At 44.5% G+C, this 18,162-nt stretch overlaps 1 protein-coding gene across 5 annotated transcripts in view; it reads right to left on the bottom strand.

The window, feature by feature from the left end:
• SH3PXD2B (SH3 and PX domains 2B) overlaps positions 1 to 18,162 on the bottom strand; it is a 118,511-nt gene that overhangs the window by 57,616 nt on the left and 42,733 nt on the right. For all 5 annotated transcript variants that reach the window (XM_067732850.1, XM_067732851.1, XM_067732849.1 and 2 more), the window contains 2 exons: positions 15,591 to 15,666; positions 8,688 to 8,764 (listed from right to left, as the gene is read on the bottom strand). In XM_067732850.1, coding sequence (XP_067588951.1) covers positions 8,688 to 8,764; positions 15,591 to 15,666 — 153 coding nt within the window. The remainder of the gene's footprint in view (positions 1 to 8,687; positions 8,765 to 15,590; positions 15,667 to 18,162) is intronic.

The raw sequence follows: 18,162 nt of genomic DNA, 5'->3' as shown, positions 1-18,162 counted from the left end.
CGACTTTAGAGTCAGCAAGGTGATTCAGTTCAATCACAACGCCTCGGCTAGAGAGAGTTTGTGTCTTCAACAGAATTTTAAGTGCATAGCACAGTACTGTTGGCCATTGTACAGCAGACCTCTAGAGCTGATTCCTTCTTGCTTGACTGAAACTTCATGCCTGTTGATTAGTAACTCCTCATTTTCCCCTCCCCCCAGCCCCTGGCAACCACCATTTCAGTCTCTGATTCTATGAATTTGACGATTTTAGATAACTCATGTCAGTGGAATCATACAGTATTTGATCTTTCTGTGACTGGCCTATTTCACTTAGCACAATGTCCTTAAGGTTTATCCATGTTGTTGCGTATTGCCGAATTTCTTCTTTTTAAAGGCTGAATAGTATGCTATTGTATGTACAGGCCACATTTAGGTTGATTCTACATCTTGGCTATTGTAAATTGTGCTGCAGTGAACGTGGGAGTGCTAATATCTCTTCCAAATCCTGATTGCAATTCCTTTGGACAAATATCCAGAAATAGGATTGCTTGACTATATGGCAGTTCTATTTTTAATTTTTTGAGGAACCTCCATACTGTGTTTCATAGTGGCTGCATTTTGCATTCCCACAGTGTGAAAGACTTCCAGTTTCTCTATATCCTCACCAACACTTGTTGTCTTGTTTTGGTGTTTTTTTTACATCTTTATTGGAGTATAATTGCTTTCCAACATTGTATTAGTTTCTGCTGTATAACAAAGTGAATCAGCTATATGTATACATATATCCCCATACCCCCTCCCTCCCACCTTCCCTATGCCACCCCTCTAGGGGGTCACAAAGCACCGAGCTGATCTCCCTGTGCTATGTGGCTACTTCCCACTAGCTGTCTATTTTACGTTTGGTAGTGTATATATGCCCATGACACTCTCTCACTTCGTCCCAGCTTAACCTTCCCCCTCCCCGTGTCCTCAAGTCCATTCTCTACGTCTGAGTCTTTATTCCTATCCTGCCCCTAGGTCCATCAGAACCACTTTTTTTTAGATTCCATATATATGTGTCAGCATACAGTATTTGTTTTTCTCTTTCTGACTTACTTCATGTTATTGTTTTTGATACTAGCCATGCTGACAGATGTGAGGTGATATCATATTGTGGGTTTGGTTTGCATTTCCCTATTGATTTGAGACACTGAGCAACTTTTCATATACCTGTTGGTCACTTGTGTATCTTCTCTGGAGAAAGGTCTATTCAAGCCTTTGGCCCATTTAAAAATTGGGGTATTAGCTTTTTTTGCTATTGAGATGCATAAGTTCCTTACATATTGATATTTTGGGGATTAACCCCTTATCAGATATGTGATTTGCAAATATTTGCTCCCATTTTGTAGTTTGCCTTTTCACTCTATAGATTATTTATTTTGCTGTGCAGAAGCTTTTTAGTTTGATGTATTCCCACTTCTTTATTTTTGTTTTTGTTGCCTATGATTTTCGTGTCATATCCATGAGATCATTGCCAAGAGCCCTGAAATAAATCCATGCATATGGTTAATTGATCCTCAACAAAGGTGCCAAGAATACACGGCGGGGAGAGGACAGCTTCTTCAACAAATGGTGCTGGGAAAACTGGATATCCATATGCAAAAGAATGAAATTGGGCCCTTATCTTATACCATACACAAAAATCAACTCAAAATGGATTAAAGCCTTAAACATAAGACCTGAAACTATAAAATTCCTAGAAGAAAGAACTTCCCCAACTTGCTTCCCGTGAGCGTGACCAGGCTCTGCAGAGCTTCCTCTGGGAGTAAGCAACAGAAGCGGGCTAGATTTAAAGACAGTTTTTGTTGCTGTTGCACCACTGTTTTTATTTTTACTTTTAGGGTATGTGATACCAGTTTCACATTATGGTTGTGATATAAAATTTTCTCTAAAATATATATTTTTAAAGAGGTTAAAAAAGTGAATTAATATAAAGAAAAATATTAATAATAATATAGGTAGTAGAATATGGTAAAAATCTTCAGGGGAGGTCTCAAGGGACTGGAGTCTGGTAAACACTACTGTTTACTGCCTACAGAGTTTACTTTAAAACATTAGCGTTGGCCAAAATGTTTGTTTGGGGTTTTCGTAAGATGTTATGGAAAAACTCAAATGAACTTTTTGGTCAACCCATTACTACAGCACAGTAGAGGGGGTGGGGGAGGGAAGTATTGGGAATTGGGGATTAGCAGATACAAGCTATTATATATAGGATGGATAAACAACAAGGTCCTACTGTATAGCACAGGGAACTATATGCAATATCCTATGATAAACCATAATGGAAAAGAATATGAAAAAATATATATATATAACTGAGTCACTTTGCTGTACAGCAGAAATTAACACAACATTGTAAATCAACTATACTTCAATAAAAAAAAATAAAAATAAAATACTACAGCATGGGCATACACACTCACACGTTCATAGGGGGGTGTGTGTGTGTGTGTATGTGTGTGTGTTAGATTTAACCTACACTCTAATAATGGTGAGTTAATATCTGAAGTACCCTCATCGGGAATGAACACTTCAGCAAGTAGGAGACTCTAATCACAAGTTCTCATTTGAGAAAAGGCTACTTTGGGGCTTCAGCTATCTTCACCTCTGACCAACACTATAGCCTCTATTTACTAGCATAACAGGTGTCAGAAATAATTTTCTTCACTGGTGAAATGAGGGGTGGCCCTTGCATGAACAGAACACGGCGAGCCCAGCATTATACATCCTTCTTCATGGTACCCTGGTTCTAGGATTCTGAACCCTCTGTGTTCTACCTCTTCTTGAAGATTTTACTGTCAGACCATGGTTAGGATTAGCTGATCCTGCCACTAGGATACCATTGCATCTGTCTTAAGGAAACTTTCATGCAAAGCGGTGTCAGACAAGACAGCTGGTATTTCACTGAGTTTACAGAACAACTTGAGAGTCTGTTTAGGGAGCTGCTTGATAACAAATGCTTGTATGTGTGGCAGGATTTGGCTGAGTCTCATTTTCTTTTTTTTTTTTTTTTACGGTACGCGGGCCTCTCACTGTTGTGGCCTCTCCCATTGCGGAGCACAGGCTCCGGGCGCGCAGGCTCAGTGGCCCTGGCTCACGGGCCCAGCCGCTCCGCGGCATGTGGGATCCTCCCTGACCGGGGCACGAACCCGCGTCCCCTGCATCGGCAGGCGGACTCTCAACCACTGCGCCACCAGGGAAGCCCGAGTCTCGTTTTCATTGTGTCTTTTGATGAACAGAAGTCCTTAAATTTACTGTAGTCAAATAAATGAATCTTTTTATGCTTGGTACTTTTTGTGTCTTTAGAAGTCCCTCTATACCTAGAGATTATGAAGATATTTCCTATTTTTATCTTCTAAAACCTTTTATAATTACCTCTTACATTTAGGTCTTCAATGTACTTGGAAATGATTCCATGTGTGTGCAAGGCAGGGGTTAGTTACCTTTTTTGTTTTTTCCAATACGGATACCCATTTATGGAGGAATCCTACCTTTCCTCAATGATCTACAAAGCTGCTTTTGTTAGTATCAAAGTGTCGAAATACACATAGGTCTGTTTCTGTGTTCTCTATTTTGTTCCAATAGTTGTCTATCGTTGTGCCAACACCATACTATGTTAAATACTGTAACTTTATGATAGGTCTGGTAGAGCAGAAAGTTTCTTCCTAGCTGGTAGCTAGGTTTGGGGACATCTACAGCCTTCCTCTATCTTTACCTATTGGAAACTACCAATTTCTACCAAGATAAGGCTGACAGTGATAGATCAGATCGGCTTAAGTCAGCTCACAACAATGTCAATAACAGAGACCAAATGTTACATAAAGGTCTATGCAGTCTCTAAAAGACTTCACAGGCCTTGTAACAAAAGGGATGGTTTCATCTCCTTCCAGGAGGGCAGTGCCCTTGAAGCTAAGCCCAGGGACTCTGGCCAACTAAAACCCCCAAATAACTGCTCTGCTTCTTATGATGCATTAATAGCAGGGGTGGTAACTTGCATGCGGCTCATGTAACATAAGGTAACATAAGCAGTTTCTTCCCTGTGGTTAATCCAGGTCAATTCATGATCTCTGGACCATTCCAAGCATAGCCAGATACAGGCAGCTGCTGCTGTCCCTTATCCCTCCAAGATTTTATATTTCCTTTTCCAAATCAAATGTCCAGGGGTTCGGGAAGCCCTGGGTGAGAGGAGGGTGTGACTGGAGAGAAGTTGGGTGGGCTGGGGAAGAAGCAGGAGAGCACACTTGGGCTGAGGTTTCTGGGAAGGTACCAGGTGGAACTTGCCAGCTGGCTAAGGTGACCGCAAGGGTTCAAAGTTCTTGCCAGCAGGGCCTGGACAAAGGAATTTTAGGCTCTAGAGGTTTGGAAAAGGACAAAGAGCAAAGATCTGAACTTTCCTCTGAGATCTGGGAGGCAGCAGTGGTGTCTTTGTGCCTGAGTGACGAGCCCCGCCCCTCACTGCCATCCCTTTTTTTTTTTTGGTGGTACGCGGGCCTCTCACTGTTGTGGCCTCTCCCGTTGCGGAGCACAGGCTCCGGACGTGCAGGCCCAGCGGCCATGGCTCACGGGCCCAGTCGCTCCGTGGCATGTGGGATCTTCCCGGACCGGGACACGAACCCGTGTCCCCAGCATCGGCAGGCGGGCTCCCAACCACTGCGCCACCAGGGAAGCCCGCCATCCCTTTTTTAAGGGTATCCTTAGGAGAGAGAAGAGCCTGAGTCTAACTGCTTCTAGGAAACACATGCTTAACTATTTTGGCCTCTTGAATTTGTACTTTCATAGAGAGGCCGTAAGTGGTATGCGAGTGCCAAGTGCTAAAAGGGTTGGGTTCATCTCTCAAAGTCTCGAATACTATTATTGTGAGTAACCTTGTTGGGCCTCCATTTCCTCATCAACACAAAGGCAAAAAGAACACGTCCTCCATGTTATCGGAGGGATGAAATGTGGTCATGTCTGGTAAAGAGAAGATGCTCAATCAGGAGTGATTTTCTGCCCTTCCATGACATTTCCTGCCAAGAGAGGGGCGTCTATCCCCACACTTTCCCCCTTCAAACTTTTTCTACAGACTTACTGAAGTATAATTTATGCACCATAAAATCCACCCATTAGAAGTACACAATTCAATGATTCAAATTCAAATTATAGAGTTGGGCAACCATCACCACATTCCAGTTTTAGAACTTTTCCATCACCTCAAAAATGTCCCCAACCTCATTTGCAGTCCATCTCCATTTCCACTGCCCCAAGGCCCAGGAAACCACTGACCTGCTTTCTCTAGATTTGCCTTTTCTGCACATTTCACGTAAATGGAATCATACAACATATAGTCTTTTGCATCTGGCATCATGTTTCTGAGATTCATTCATCTTGCAGCCTTAATCAGTATTTCACTGTTGAACAATATTCTATCATATGCCTGTTCCACATTTTCTTTATCTATTCTCCAGATGCTAGACATATGGATTGCTTCCAATTTGGGGCTATTTCGAATTAATGCCGCCATGAACAATTGCATCCAATTCTTTGTGTGGACAGTTTTCACTTCTTGTGAGTATGCACCTGAGAGTAATCGTATGATACATTTCACTTTTGAAGAAACTGCCATACTGTCTTCCCAAAGTGGTTTCCATCATGTCTCCAGCAGAATGAAGAGCTCCGCTTTCTCTCACATCCCCACCCCTTGTGTGTCTTGTTGATTACAGCCATTCTGGAGGCTGTGTAGGCATCTCAGCAATATCTTTCATTGCCCTGATGATTAATGATGTTGAACAACTTTTTGTGTGCTTATTAAGCATTGTGTGTCTTCATGGGTGAAGTTTCTATTCAATCTTTTGTCTATTTTTATTTTTTTAATTATTATTATTTTTTGCAGTACGCGGGTCTCTCACTGCTGTGGCCTCTCCCGTTGCGGAGCACAGGCTCCGGACGCGCAGGCTCAGAGGCCACGGCTCACGGGCCCAGCTGCTCCGCGGCATGTGGGATCTTCCCGGACCGGGGCATGAACCCGTGTCCCCTGCATCGGCAGGCGGACTCTCAACCACTGCGCCACCAGGGAAGCCCTCTTTTGTCTATTTTTAAACTGGGGTTGTCTTTCTATTTTTGAGTTGTAAGAGTTGTTTATATAGTCTCAACACAAGTCCTTTCTCAGATATATGACTTACAAATATTTTCTCCTAATCTGTGGCATGTCTTCATTTTCTTCATGACATCTTTTGAAGCACAGAAATGTGTAAGCTTATTGAAGTCGAACATATCAATTTTTCTCTTTTGGTGTTATATCTAAGACTCTTTGCCTAAACCAAGGTCATGAAGATTCTTTTATGTTTTCTTCTAGAAGTTTTATAGTTTTAGCTTTTATATTTAGGTCTATGATCTATTTTGAGTTGAGCTGATTTTTTATGCATGGTGTGAGGTCACAGTCCAATTTTAAAAATTTATTCTTTATTTTTTGGCATATGGATATCCCATGATCCCATCATTTGTTAAAAAGACTACCCTTTCCCATTGAATTTCTTGGCACCTTTGTTGAAAATCAGTTGAGTATAAATCTGAAGAGTTTACTTCTAGACTCTCAGTTCTCTTCCAGTGGTCCATCTGCCTATCCTTACACCAGTACCACAGTCTTTTCTTTCTCCCCCCAATAAATAAATAAATAATTTACTTATTTATTTTTGTCTGTGTCAGGTCTTCATTGCTGTGCACGGGCTTTCTCTAGTTGCAGTGAGGGGGGATACTCTTTGTTGCGGTGCACAGGCTTCTTATTGCGGTGGCTTCTCTTGCGCGGAGCATGGGCTCTAGGTGCGCAGGCTTCAGTAGTTGTGGCACGTGGGCTCAGCAGTTGTGGCTCGCAGGCTCAGTAGTTGTGGCACATGCGTTTAGTTGCTCTGCGGCATGTGGGATCTTCCCGACCAGGAATCTAACCCATGTCCCCTGCATTGGCAGGTGGATTCTTTTTTTTTTTTAAAGAAGATGTTGGGGGTAGGAGTTTATTAATTAATTAATTTATTTTTGCTGTGTTGGGTCTTCGTTTCTGTGCGAGGGTTTTCTCTAGTTGTGGCAAGCGGGGGCCACTCTTCATCGCGGTGCGCGAGCCTCTCACTATCGCGGCCTCTCTTGTTGCGGAGCACAGGCTCCAGATGCGCAGGCTCAGTAGTTGTGGCTCACGGGCCTAGTTGCTCCGCGGCATGTGGGATCCTCCCAGACCAGGGCTCGAACCCGTGTCCCCTGCATTAGCAAGCAGATTCTCAACCACTGCGCCACCAGGGAAGCCCCTGGCAGGTGGATTCTTAACCACTGCACCACCAGGGAAGTGCTACACCAGTACTACAGTCTTGATTACTGTAGCTTCAGAAGAAGTTTGGAAAATGGGTAGTACAATTTTGTTCTCTAATTTTGTTCTTTTTCCAAATTGTTTTGGCTATTCTGAGCCCATACACTTTAGGATCAGCTCGTTCATTTCTACGAAAAAGCCTACTAAGATTTTGGCAGAGATTGCATTGACTCTGTGTCAACTGGGGGTGAATTGCCAATTTAACACTATTGAGTCTCCTAATCCATGAGTATGGAATGTCTCTCCATTCATTTAGAGTTTCTTTAACGTCCCTCAACCATGTTTTGTAGTTTCAGTGTATAAACTTTGTACTTCTTTTATTAAATTTATTCCTAATTATTTTATTCTTTTTGATGCTATTGTGAGTGGAATTATTTTCTTAATTTCATTTTTGGGTTGTTCCCTACTAGTAGATAGAAATACAATTGATTTTTTAATATTTGTCTTGAATCCTGTAATCTCACGAAGCTCATTTATAAGTTCTAGCAGGTTTTTTTGTGGACTCCTCATGCTTTTCTACAGTAGAGTCAGGTCATCTGTGAATCAAGGCAGTCCCTTCTAATCTGTGTGCCTTTTATTCCTTTTTCTTGCCTGCTTACACCAGCTAGAATCTCCAGTAAAATGTAGATCAGAGGTGGAGAGAGCAAATATACTTTGCTTTTGCTCCTGATCTTAGGGGGAGAAAGCATTCACTGCTCCATTGTTAAGGCATTTTTTCTATTCCTACCCTTCTCCAATCAAACTGCTAGTGATTTTAAGTTAGAGGAATAAATACTAAAGAGTAGGGAAGCTAAACAAAAGAAAAATATGCTTCTTTCTTGATCTCAGCCTCAAATCAAACAAAACATAACCAAAAGGCAGGGAGGCCCCTTGTGGTTGAGAACATTTAAGGGATTGGAAGCCAGCTGCACTGTCCAACAGGGGTTGGCCGAATAACTTCTAGAACATTCATGCACAATGGAATACTATGCAACCATTAAAAGCAGGTTCAAGAAGTTTTTTTTAATAGCATGGGGAAATTCTTTTAATATGAGAGAAAAGAGAAAGAGCAACAAAAATAACACATATGGGATGATCTCAATACCATAAAGAAATGCATGCAGAGAGAAAGGAGAGAAAGGAAATATGTAAAAACCTTCATAATTGTTGCCTCTGAGTTGAAGGATCATGGGTGATTGGTTTTTCTAATTTCTTTATATTTTTTTCACCCATACAGATCTTTCACAATGGGCATCCTGTAATCAGAAAAGGAAAAGAAAAAAACAAACAAACAAAAAAACCCCAAAACTACCCACGGGGAAGACACGAGACACAGGGAAGTGTTGGCATTTCTCAGACTTACCTTACAGTATTCATCGATTGGTATCAAGCGTTTGACGGCCACGTCCCGAATGTGGCTCCGTCGGAAGAGAATTTTGCCTGCAGGAGATGAGAGCGCATACAGCGTTGTAAGGGAGCATTGACAAGCTCTCAGCAACCTGGGAGAATGAGGATGTGGCCGCCTCTGGTAGGCCTGAGTGGTACCTAAATTCCTGGCTGCCGGACATCCACAGGGCCTGGATGACCCCATGCTTGGTCCTCCAAAGCCCTCCCTGTTCACAGCTCTAGTGCAAGGGCTTGAGGGAGTGGGGCTCAGTGGGTAAGTTTTGGTGAGATAAGGGAGGCTGAAATCAAACCAAGGAAGGAAGACCTGATGATCGGAGGTCCCCTGTCCAACCTTAAGATTATCAGATGCGGTGAGCAGTTCAGCGAACACTCAGATATGCCCTCACCCAACAGCTCAGTCCCCCTCCCTCCTATTTCTTTGTATACCTTCCGCTCTAGTCTGATGTTTTCCCAATACTCCATGCTCTCTCCTAATTCTGTGCCTTTCCCTCTGCCTGGAATACCTTCCCCACCCACTACCCCTGCTGGGAAACTCTTACACACTTCAAATGGGTTAAGAGTTCCTATCTCTTTCAGAACAGACTTGCGGTTGCCAAGGGTGGGGGGGGGGCGGTAAATATTGGGAGTTTAGGATTAGCAGAGGCAAACTAGTATATATAGGATGGATAAACAATAGGGTCCTATTACATAGCACAGGGAACTACATTCGATATCCTGTGATAAACCATAACGGAAAAGAATATGAAAAAGAATATATATATGTAGAACTGAATCACTTTGCTGTACAGCAGAAATTAACACAACATTGTAAATCAACTATACTTCAATAAAATTAAAAAAAAAAACAAAAAGAGTTCCTGTCTCTGATTGTACACATCACATTGTCGATTTACATGTCTTCTTCCTTCCTACTAGTCATGGGGCTCCGCCCAAATAGGGACTGACTCGGCTTTAGTCAACTTTTTGCCCCGCCACGTGGCACTCACGTCTGATCAATGCATGAAGGTGGATTCCACCTGCCAGGACGACAAATCCCTTCAATTCCTTCGCCAATAAGTGTTTGTAACAGAGGGCTCCAAGCCCTCCTACCACACCGAATACTAACAGCCCATTCACTACTTGCTGGGTGACATCTGAGCCCTGGGGTGTGGTACCAGAACCTCCAGTGTGACGTATGGGCAGAGGACATGGGTCACAGGCAAAGACAAGTATATAAATGATGCCACTGAGGGTCTCAGGAAATATCCAAGATGCTGAAACATTATGGGTGAGGTTTGTTTCAAGCAAATCAGCGGGTTCCCGAGAGTCTTAAAGGAGGTCCTCTCATGGGGAGATGGTGGCCAAGCTCGTGCACTGAGGATCCAGACAGCATGGCCACACCATTCTGGATCTGTCACAGAGGCAGGGGCTGGAAAATCAGAAATAAGACATCAAGGAGCGACAGAGGTGGGGGATGGAGACAAGTCCCCCTGCCACGCTCATGCGGGGCGACCAGGAGGTCTCTAGGGGTCAAAAAGGAATGCACAGGGAGACCACAGCTCTCCAGACTGCAGAGCATGGAGACCTACTAAGAACTTCACCTACTTCTGGTCCAAGGAGGTAGGTCCTGGAGAAGAATTTGGGTTACGAGGCTGGCAGGGTGAGGAGAGGTTAACCACTCATCTGAGATGGTGCTGGTGAGACTGCTGTCTCCATGGGTCAACCTTGGGTGAGCAGGGACAAGACGGTAGGAAAGGCCCATAAAGAGTTTTCATCATAGGACAGAATCGAAAGGGATGATGGGAAACAGCCTATTGACTTTTAAAGATTTGCAATGCAAGGTGGTCAGGGAGATTTGTACCCAAAAAGACCATATGGTTAAGATCACATTTAAAATAATCTGATAACGTGCTCTTGGGCAAAAAGGCACAATCAGGAAATGAAGTAGATATGGTCAACCTAATAGAAATCCTTTTTTTGTTCATTTCCATTTAATTAGAAAAGAACCCACAATGAGATGAAATACATATTCCTTATATTCCTTAATAACAAGGATCTCCTTTCTTTATAATGGTGATGGGTTTAATTCTGATGAGTGAGTCAAATTTCTGATACACCACACTTGTCAGAAGAGAAAAAAATCTAGAATAAAATGCTTCACAGGGTTCATAGTGCTTGTCTCCGATGGTAGAAGACAAAGCCCTTTTGTGTTCTTCTTTATACTTTCTGCAAAGTGCCTACTATAAATATTGATTGCTTTGGGAATCAGAAAATGTTCATGTCATTTAAAACAAAAAAAGCAAATTATGCAGCAAAGTGGGAAGGAGTTTACAACCTGGCCTCCCCAGAGCCGATGATATTTCCTCATTCACTCCCTAGGTGCAGGCTCTGTGTGAGCCCTCTGTGCACAGGCCCTGGGGGCCTGCCTTCCTGGCACTAGTGCTTTCCAACAGGGAGGGCCCCTGCTGACATTCTGGGTGGGGCAGTCCTTCCCTGGGTGGGAGTAATAATCACCACCCTCATGGGTGGGACCACTTGAAGATGAGAATTCCTAGGAGAATCCTGAACCTTCAGGAAAAATAAGAAGTGTGTGCCTGTGAAGAGAAATCCTACATAGCAAACGCTTCCTGCCCTCTAATCTATTTCTCAAAATGGGAGAAGGGGTGCCTACCAACAACATTTTGGTGCCTACCAAAAACATTTTGGTCCCACTTTGGTATAATTTCCCCTTCTATAAAATCAGAAGAAGGGTGGAGAGAGGGGTCTACAGGTCTCTTACTGAGAAGGCTGTGACCTGACTCGAAAAATTTACAAAGGGCATGGTGCTAGCACCGCCCTGGCACAGGGCAACCTCAGAGCCACCACGGCCCAAGAGAATTTGCCCGAGGCCCGGCCTGCAGGGGCTGGGAGAGGACCAAGAACTCAGGCATGGGAATAAAGACACAGACCTACTAGAGAATGGACTTGAGGATATGGGGAGGGGGAAGGGTAAGCTGGGACAAAGTGAGAGTGGCATGGACATATATACACTACCAAACGTAAAATAGATAGCTAGTGGGAAGCAGCCGCATAGCACAGGGAGATCAGCTTGGTGGTTTGTGATCACCTAGAGGGGTGGGATAGGGAGGGTGGGAGGGAGGGAGACGCAAGAGGGAAGAGATATGGGAGCATATGTATATGTATAATTGATTCACTTTGTTATAAAGCAGAAACTAACACACCATTGTAAAGCAATTATACTCCAATAAAGATGTTAAAAAACAAACAAAAAAAGAACTCAGGCGCCTTCAACGTCTCCTGGGGGTGTGGCACAATAATGTCACTCCTCTTCCTGTGTGGCCTCAGTGAGTCTCTGGGCACATGTCAGGTGCCCTGCCAGCAGTGGGGACAGGAAGTCCCCTCGGCAGGAGTAGCACGTGCCGGGGAGGCCACAGGCTCCACAGGGTCAGTGAGGCCCCAAGCCAATCCCAGGGGGTCTATTCCTTCCTGTGCTGCCTTGGGAAATGCATTTACCTGGCAGAGCCTCAGTCTCCTCATCTGTAAAATGGGAGAGCAGCCCCTATCTCTTAGTCGTCATCTCCGTGATACACCAGTACAGGGCTTGGCCCTCCCTAGGTGCTTAAAAAAGGGTAATTACTTTGTTTAAAAAATAGGTTACATGATACTGCCTTATATTCTACAAGGAAGAGCACCACTCCTGTCCTCAACCCCTAACTTGGTTTCTTAAGACCTGCCTCTGACAGGCTAATTCATCATTTATCCACAGCACAGCGGAGTGGAGTTACCGCTCAGGCCCTGGGCTGTGGGGCAGAACAGAGCGGCCAGCGTCCCCCTGGCCGGTGCCTCCAGGTGAAATGCGGATCTGCTGCTTGCCGTGAAGCTTCTGTGTGAGTCACGGAGAAGGAGGGCTAGCGAGCCCGCACCCAGCCCTCCCCTCAGGCCAGCCTTCCTGGAATGGGAAGGGTGATCAGAGGAGAGAACAGCCTTTGGTGGGAACGAGCAGGCTTTTGTTTTCCATAGTGGAGGAAGGCCAAACTGTAATTCTTATTTTTCAAGCCGCATCCTTTGCCAAGTTGGCTTCCCCAGCTCTTGCTGGGATGGAAAATTGCACAGGGCTGCTCTCCCCGCACCCGCCCCCCTCCCGGCCTTTGTGCTAACATGAAACTCGCTTTTGTTCTGCTGACGTGGCAGTCTTGGCAGAAAACTGACCCCTAGGAGAGGGGACGTTTCTCCCACCCGTCCCTGCCCTTGGTCTCAGCCTCAAGGAAAAGCTAAGAGGTGGGCTGGGAAGGGATGCTCCAGGGGTCTTAGGGCCCAACGGGGCCTCTCCAAGCTACAAGTGGGTGTCCTGAGCAGGGACAACGCAGCCAAGTCCCTGAGAACAGCATTTTCATGAATTCGTGGGTGGAAAAGGATTACGTAACCACGAAAGCTTTCAGGGGCTGGGGAGAGGGTCGGCTCAAGTTCTTCCCTGTCCTGGGAAGTTTTTCCACAGCTGGTTTTGCCTTTCACCAGCAAAGAGTTATAACTCACTGCTTTCCTTTTTTTTCTTGAAGAAAAATATACATTTAGAGCCCATTTCAACTTAAATCTCCAGATTGATCATTTAAGTAGGACTCCAAGACATGAAAGGCCCCAAAATTCCAAAGGAATGTCCCAGGACCCTGTTTCTGCCTTTACTGAGAACCTTCCATGTGCCAGGGAGAGAAGCTTGTGAAGCAGGGGGTCACTGTCCCATGTTACACATGAGAAACTGAGGCTCAAAGGTGGGGGGGAGATGTCGTATGCTGGAGGTCACAGGACTGGGCCTGTTGAACTCCAAAGCACATGCTTCAGGTGCTGAGATGTGGCTACTGCAGCTGGCATACCGGCTTTCCTCCAATAAGGAAAAAAATTCCAGTGTTCTCTCCCCGTGGAAGAACTAAAAACATGAGGTTTTTTTAGGCCAATGATCTTCCGGTAAATGGGGGCCTGGCAAATACATCTACCCTGTCTCTAAACTCACTCAATGATGACACGATGTGCTGATTGCAGAATCCTGCAGTGGGGGAGGGGAGAATGGGCCCCTGGGTGATCCATCTCAGTGCCTGCCCCCTTGTCTGCATTACGAAAAAGATTTAAAGGGCTGGCCAGCTCTAAATGTTTGTAATTTAGGGTGATTGCCAATTTGCCGATTACCTGTACATAAAGATACTAGGAAGTGCTTAATTGCTGCTAGTTACATACCAGGCACTTACCTAATCCTCCTAACAACTCTATCATTTAAGAACAACTATGATCTCCAATGTGCAAATGTAGAAATGAAACTCCATGTGCTTAAGTAATTTACCCAAGGGAACAGAGTAGATGATTAGGGGCACTGGGATTTGAACCTGGGCTGTCTGACTTTGGGCATGAATTCTGAGCCTGCCATACCTGTGACTGAATCCCAGCTCTGTCATTTATGCAAGTGATGATAATTTCTTGGAGCCTCAATTTCCTCATCTGTGAAATGGGCATAGTAATGGCTGCCCTTCAGGATTGTTCTAAGGATTAAACAAGCTAATGAATGTAAAGCACTTAGCCCAGTGACTGGCCCACAACAGAGATCTAATAAATGGTAGCTATTATTAGTTGAAGCTATAACATTGGTTTGGGTAACCCAGTTTTTTGAGTTGAAGCCTTGACATTATTCCTTTGGTAAGAATTTTTTTTGGGGGGAAGGGGACACTGAATGTCTTGAGAGCAGGGACCAGCCATGGTTGCATTAACTCCCCCACAGTGCCTGACACTCAGAAGGTGCTTGGCCCACTCAGGCAGGTATGCAGGCAGGCAGAATTTCTTAAATGGCCCCCCAAAGATGTCCCACCTTAATCTCAGAGCCTGTGAATACAATGGAATCTCACACCATGTTATATGATATGCCTCAGTTCATTTCAAGAGAGGGAGATTATCCTGGATTAGCCAAGTGGGTACAAGGTAATCACATGAGCCTTTAAAAGCAGACAGCTTTCTCCAGCTGGTGGCAGGAGGGGAAGTCAGAGATTCCAAGCACGGGAGAGAGATTCAGTGCCCTGTTGCCAGATTGAAGATGGATGAGGAATACAGGTAGCCTCTGGAAGCTGAGGGGGTTCCCAACAGACAGCCAGGAAGGAAACAGGTATCTGGGTTCTAGAGCTGCAATGAGCTGAATTCTGTCCACAGCCTGAATGAGGTTGGAAGTAGACTCTTCCCCAGAACCTCCAGGTAAGTGCCCAGTCCAGCCAAGATCTTGACTTTGGTCTTTTAAGACCCTAAACAGAGAACCCAGCTGAGCCTGCCTGGACTTCCGACCAACAGAGCTGTGAGATAGTAAATGGGTATCCTTTTAAGCTGCTAACTGGGTGGTAATTTGTTATGCACGACAGAAAACAAATACAGGGGGTGGGGGGTGGCTGGGATGAACTGGGAGATTGGGATTGACAAATATGCACTAATATGTATAAACTAGATAACTAATAACCTGCTATATAGCACAGGGAACTCCACTTTGTTGTATGGTAGAAACTAACACAACATTGTAAAACAACTGTACCCCAATTAAAAAGAAAGAAAGAAAGAAAACAAATACAGTAGCCATTATAATAGATGCCACTCACTACACAAACTGTATGACCTTGAATTATTCTCATTTTAGAGATGGGAGAAACCGAGGATCCCAGAAGTGAAGTGTCTTGCCTAAGGTCAAGCAGCTGGTAAATAGCATAGCATCTAACTCCAAAGCCCATATCCTTAGGCACTGATTTCAACAAATGACTAAGGTCTGGTCACTGGGACAATGCCTCAAGGAGGAGGAGGGGAGAGATCTGAGAGCTGTGTTGGGAGCCCAGAGGCCCCATCTGAGAGCATGTGTCTCACTTACCTGGAAGAAAGGGAATGATCCGCTGTTTGGGGTCCTTCTGTCCTCCTTCCATGGGAAATTTGTCCAACATCTGCATCTAAATGGGGAGAATAACCAAAAAACCTGATAAATGCATCTCTGACATTTTAAAGGAATTATGTGAACTGTGTGATTCGATATCTAAAAGTTCACTTTGTTCAGCTTTCCAAACTAATGGGGAAGGCAGTGTCAACTGGACCTAGGATATCCATGCAAACAATCCTCTAGGTCCACAGCTGCCAGACTAGTGAAGGCTCAGAGCTGGGAGAGACCATTCTCAGTTCCCCCGGGCGCTCCAGCCACAGGACCTGAAGCATGAACAACAGCCCCAGAGCCCCCAGAATTCCACAGACGGCAGGTCATCCTGTTTCCTAAGAACTGCCAGGCTGTGTTCAGGAACAAACTATGGAAACTCAATTAATCATTACCTGCGAGATCATGACACGCCCCTGCCTCACTAAGAATTCCCCAGGCTGGCTCAGCTCCATGCCTGGCTCTGTGTCAGGCACATGGGGTGCAGCGATGAAAAGATTCAGTGTCTAGAGAGAGACTGAAAAGTAGAATGGTCATTGCAGGGTGGTGTAGGAAGCATCTAGAGAGGTAGGTGCAGGCTTGCTGTGAGGCTAGAGGAAGCACAGGTATGGGGCACCCAAAACGAAAACCTTTCATGTTTTCTGATAATGTTAAATGCCTCTCTGACATTTTAAGGAATAAATGTGAAGTATCTGACTGGATATACAAAGCCACCAGGATCTGCTACTTGCGGTCGGGGGAAGTGACATACCTCGGGCCTCATCCTTAGTTGGCCATAATGATACCAACTGCCAACATGGCTTTACAGATTAAAGCTGGGCTGTGTGGTCATAAATGCTGTCACCAGATTTCTGGTTCTTCTCCTGAGCGCTTGGTAGATTTGTACATCCCCACCCCCTTGAAGTGGGACGTGGCCAATTAACTGTGAGCAGGAGAGACGTGGCTCACTTTGGGGTGGAAGACTTAGGACTGGTGCTTGTTTCACCACTCTTCATTTCCATCTGCCACGTGATGGCCATGCTCCAGAGTGTTGCTTCTCTGCCAGCAAGGGTCCAGAGCCCCCAACAACCTCTGATGGACATGTAGCCCTAGTGAGAAATAAACCCTGTGTACAGTGAGGCTAGTTGTCATAGCAGCATATCGTAACCCATCCTGATTAGTATATGGGCCCAGGATTCAAGCAGAAGAAAAGGGAGTCCTGAGCCTCCTGAAGTGATGGCTGAATGTGGCCCATCATTTTACCTCAAGGAGAAAGTCACTCTGGCACTCAAGATGTGTCCCTCTGGATGTGGAGAAAAGGGAACCCTTGTGCACTGTTGGTGGGAAAGTAAATTGATGCAGCCACTATGGAGAACAGTATGGAGGTTCCTCAAGAATCTAAAAATAGAACTACCATATGATCCAGCAATCCCACTCCTGGGTATATACTGAAGAAGATACGTGCACCCCAACGTTCATAGCAGCACTATTTACAATAGCGAAGACATGGAAGCAACCTAAATGTCCATCAATAGACAACTGGATTAAGAAGCAACAAAAACAAATTCACGAGAGGAAAAAAAACAAAGATGTGGGCTGTGTGTGTGTGTGTGTGTGTGTGTGTGTGTGTGTGTATACACATAGACATATACACACACACATACATACATACAATGGAATATTAGCCATAAAGAATGAAATTCTGCCATCTGCAGCAACACGGATGCACCTAGAGAATATTATGCTTAGTGAAATAAGTCATAGAAAGACAAATACTATATGGTATCACTTATATGTGGAATCTAAAAAATAATACAAATGAATGTTTATGCAAAACAGAAACAGACTCACAGACATAGAAAACAAACTTGTAGCTACCAAAGGCGAAAGGGAAGGCAGGAGGGACAAATTAGGGGTATAGGATTAACAGATAGTAACTACTATGTATAAAATAGATAAGTAATGAGGATATATTGTACAGCACAGGGAATTATAGCCATTACCTTGTAATAACCTATAGTGGAGTACAATCTACAAAAATACTGAATCACTATGTTATACACCTAAAACTAACATAACATTGTAAATCAGCTATACTTCAATTAAAAAAAAAAGATGTATCCCTCTGATAGCATAAAAGCAGCTTCGAATAGCCTGGAGAAGTAAGCACAGCTATAGTGTAGGGGGAGGGAGGAGAGACCTGAAGTGGGAGAGAAGAGAAACAAGTTTACATGCCAAGCACAGGTTAGATTCTTTAGACATATCCTCTCACGAAATCTGCAGAATACCCCATTCAAGGTGGACATTATTATCCAGGGAACTGAAGTCCAGAGGAGTGAAGAAATCTGCCATGGGCCTGCAGCCAGCAAGGGGCAGGGCCAGAGACAGAAGCCCACAGCTTCTCTGCCATTGCCTCACCCGCCTCTGAGATGCTACTAAGGCAATTAAAAAGGATTGCTCCCCAGCGCTCAGGAAACAGGGCCATTTATCCAGGCTGGAGCTCCCTGCCTCCTTAGCACTGTTTTATGTGACACCCCTGCGT

This window comes from Pseudorca crassidens, chromosome 3 (assembly GCF_039906515.1).
Source record: "Pseudorca crassidens isolate mPseCra1 chromosome 3, mPseCra1.hap1, whole genome shotgun sequence".
Lineage (NCBI taxonomy): Eukaryota > Metazoa > Chordata > Mammalia > Artiodactyla > Delphinidae > Pseudorca > Pseudorca crassidens.
Note: the sequence above shows the minus strand (reverse complement) of the source record. Positions and strands in the feature narration are given on the sequence as shown.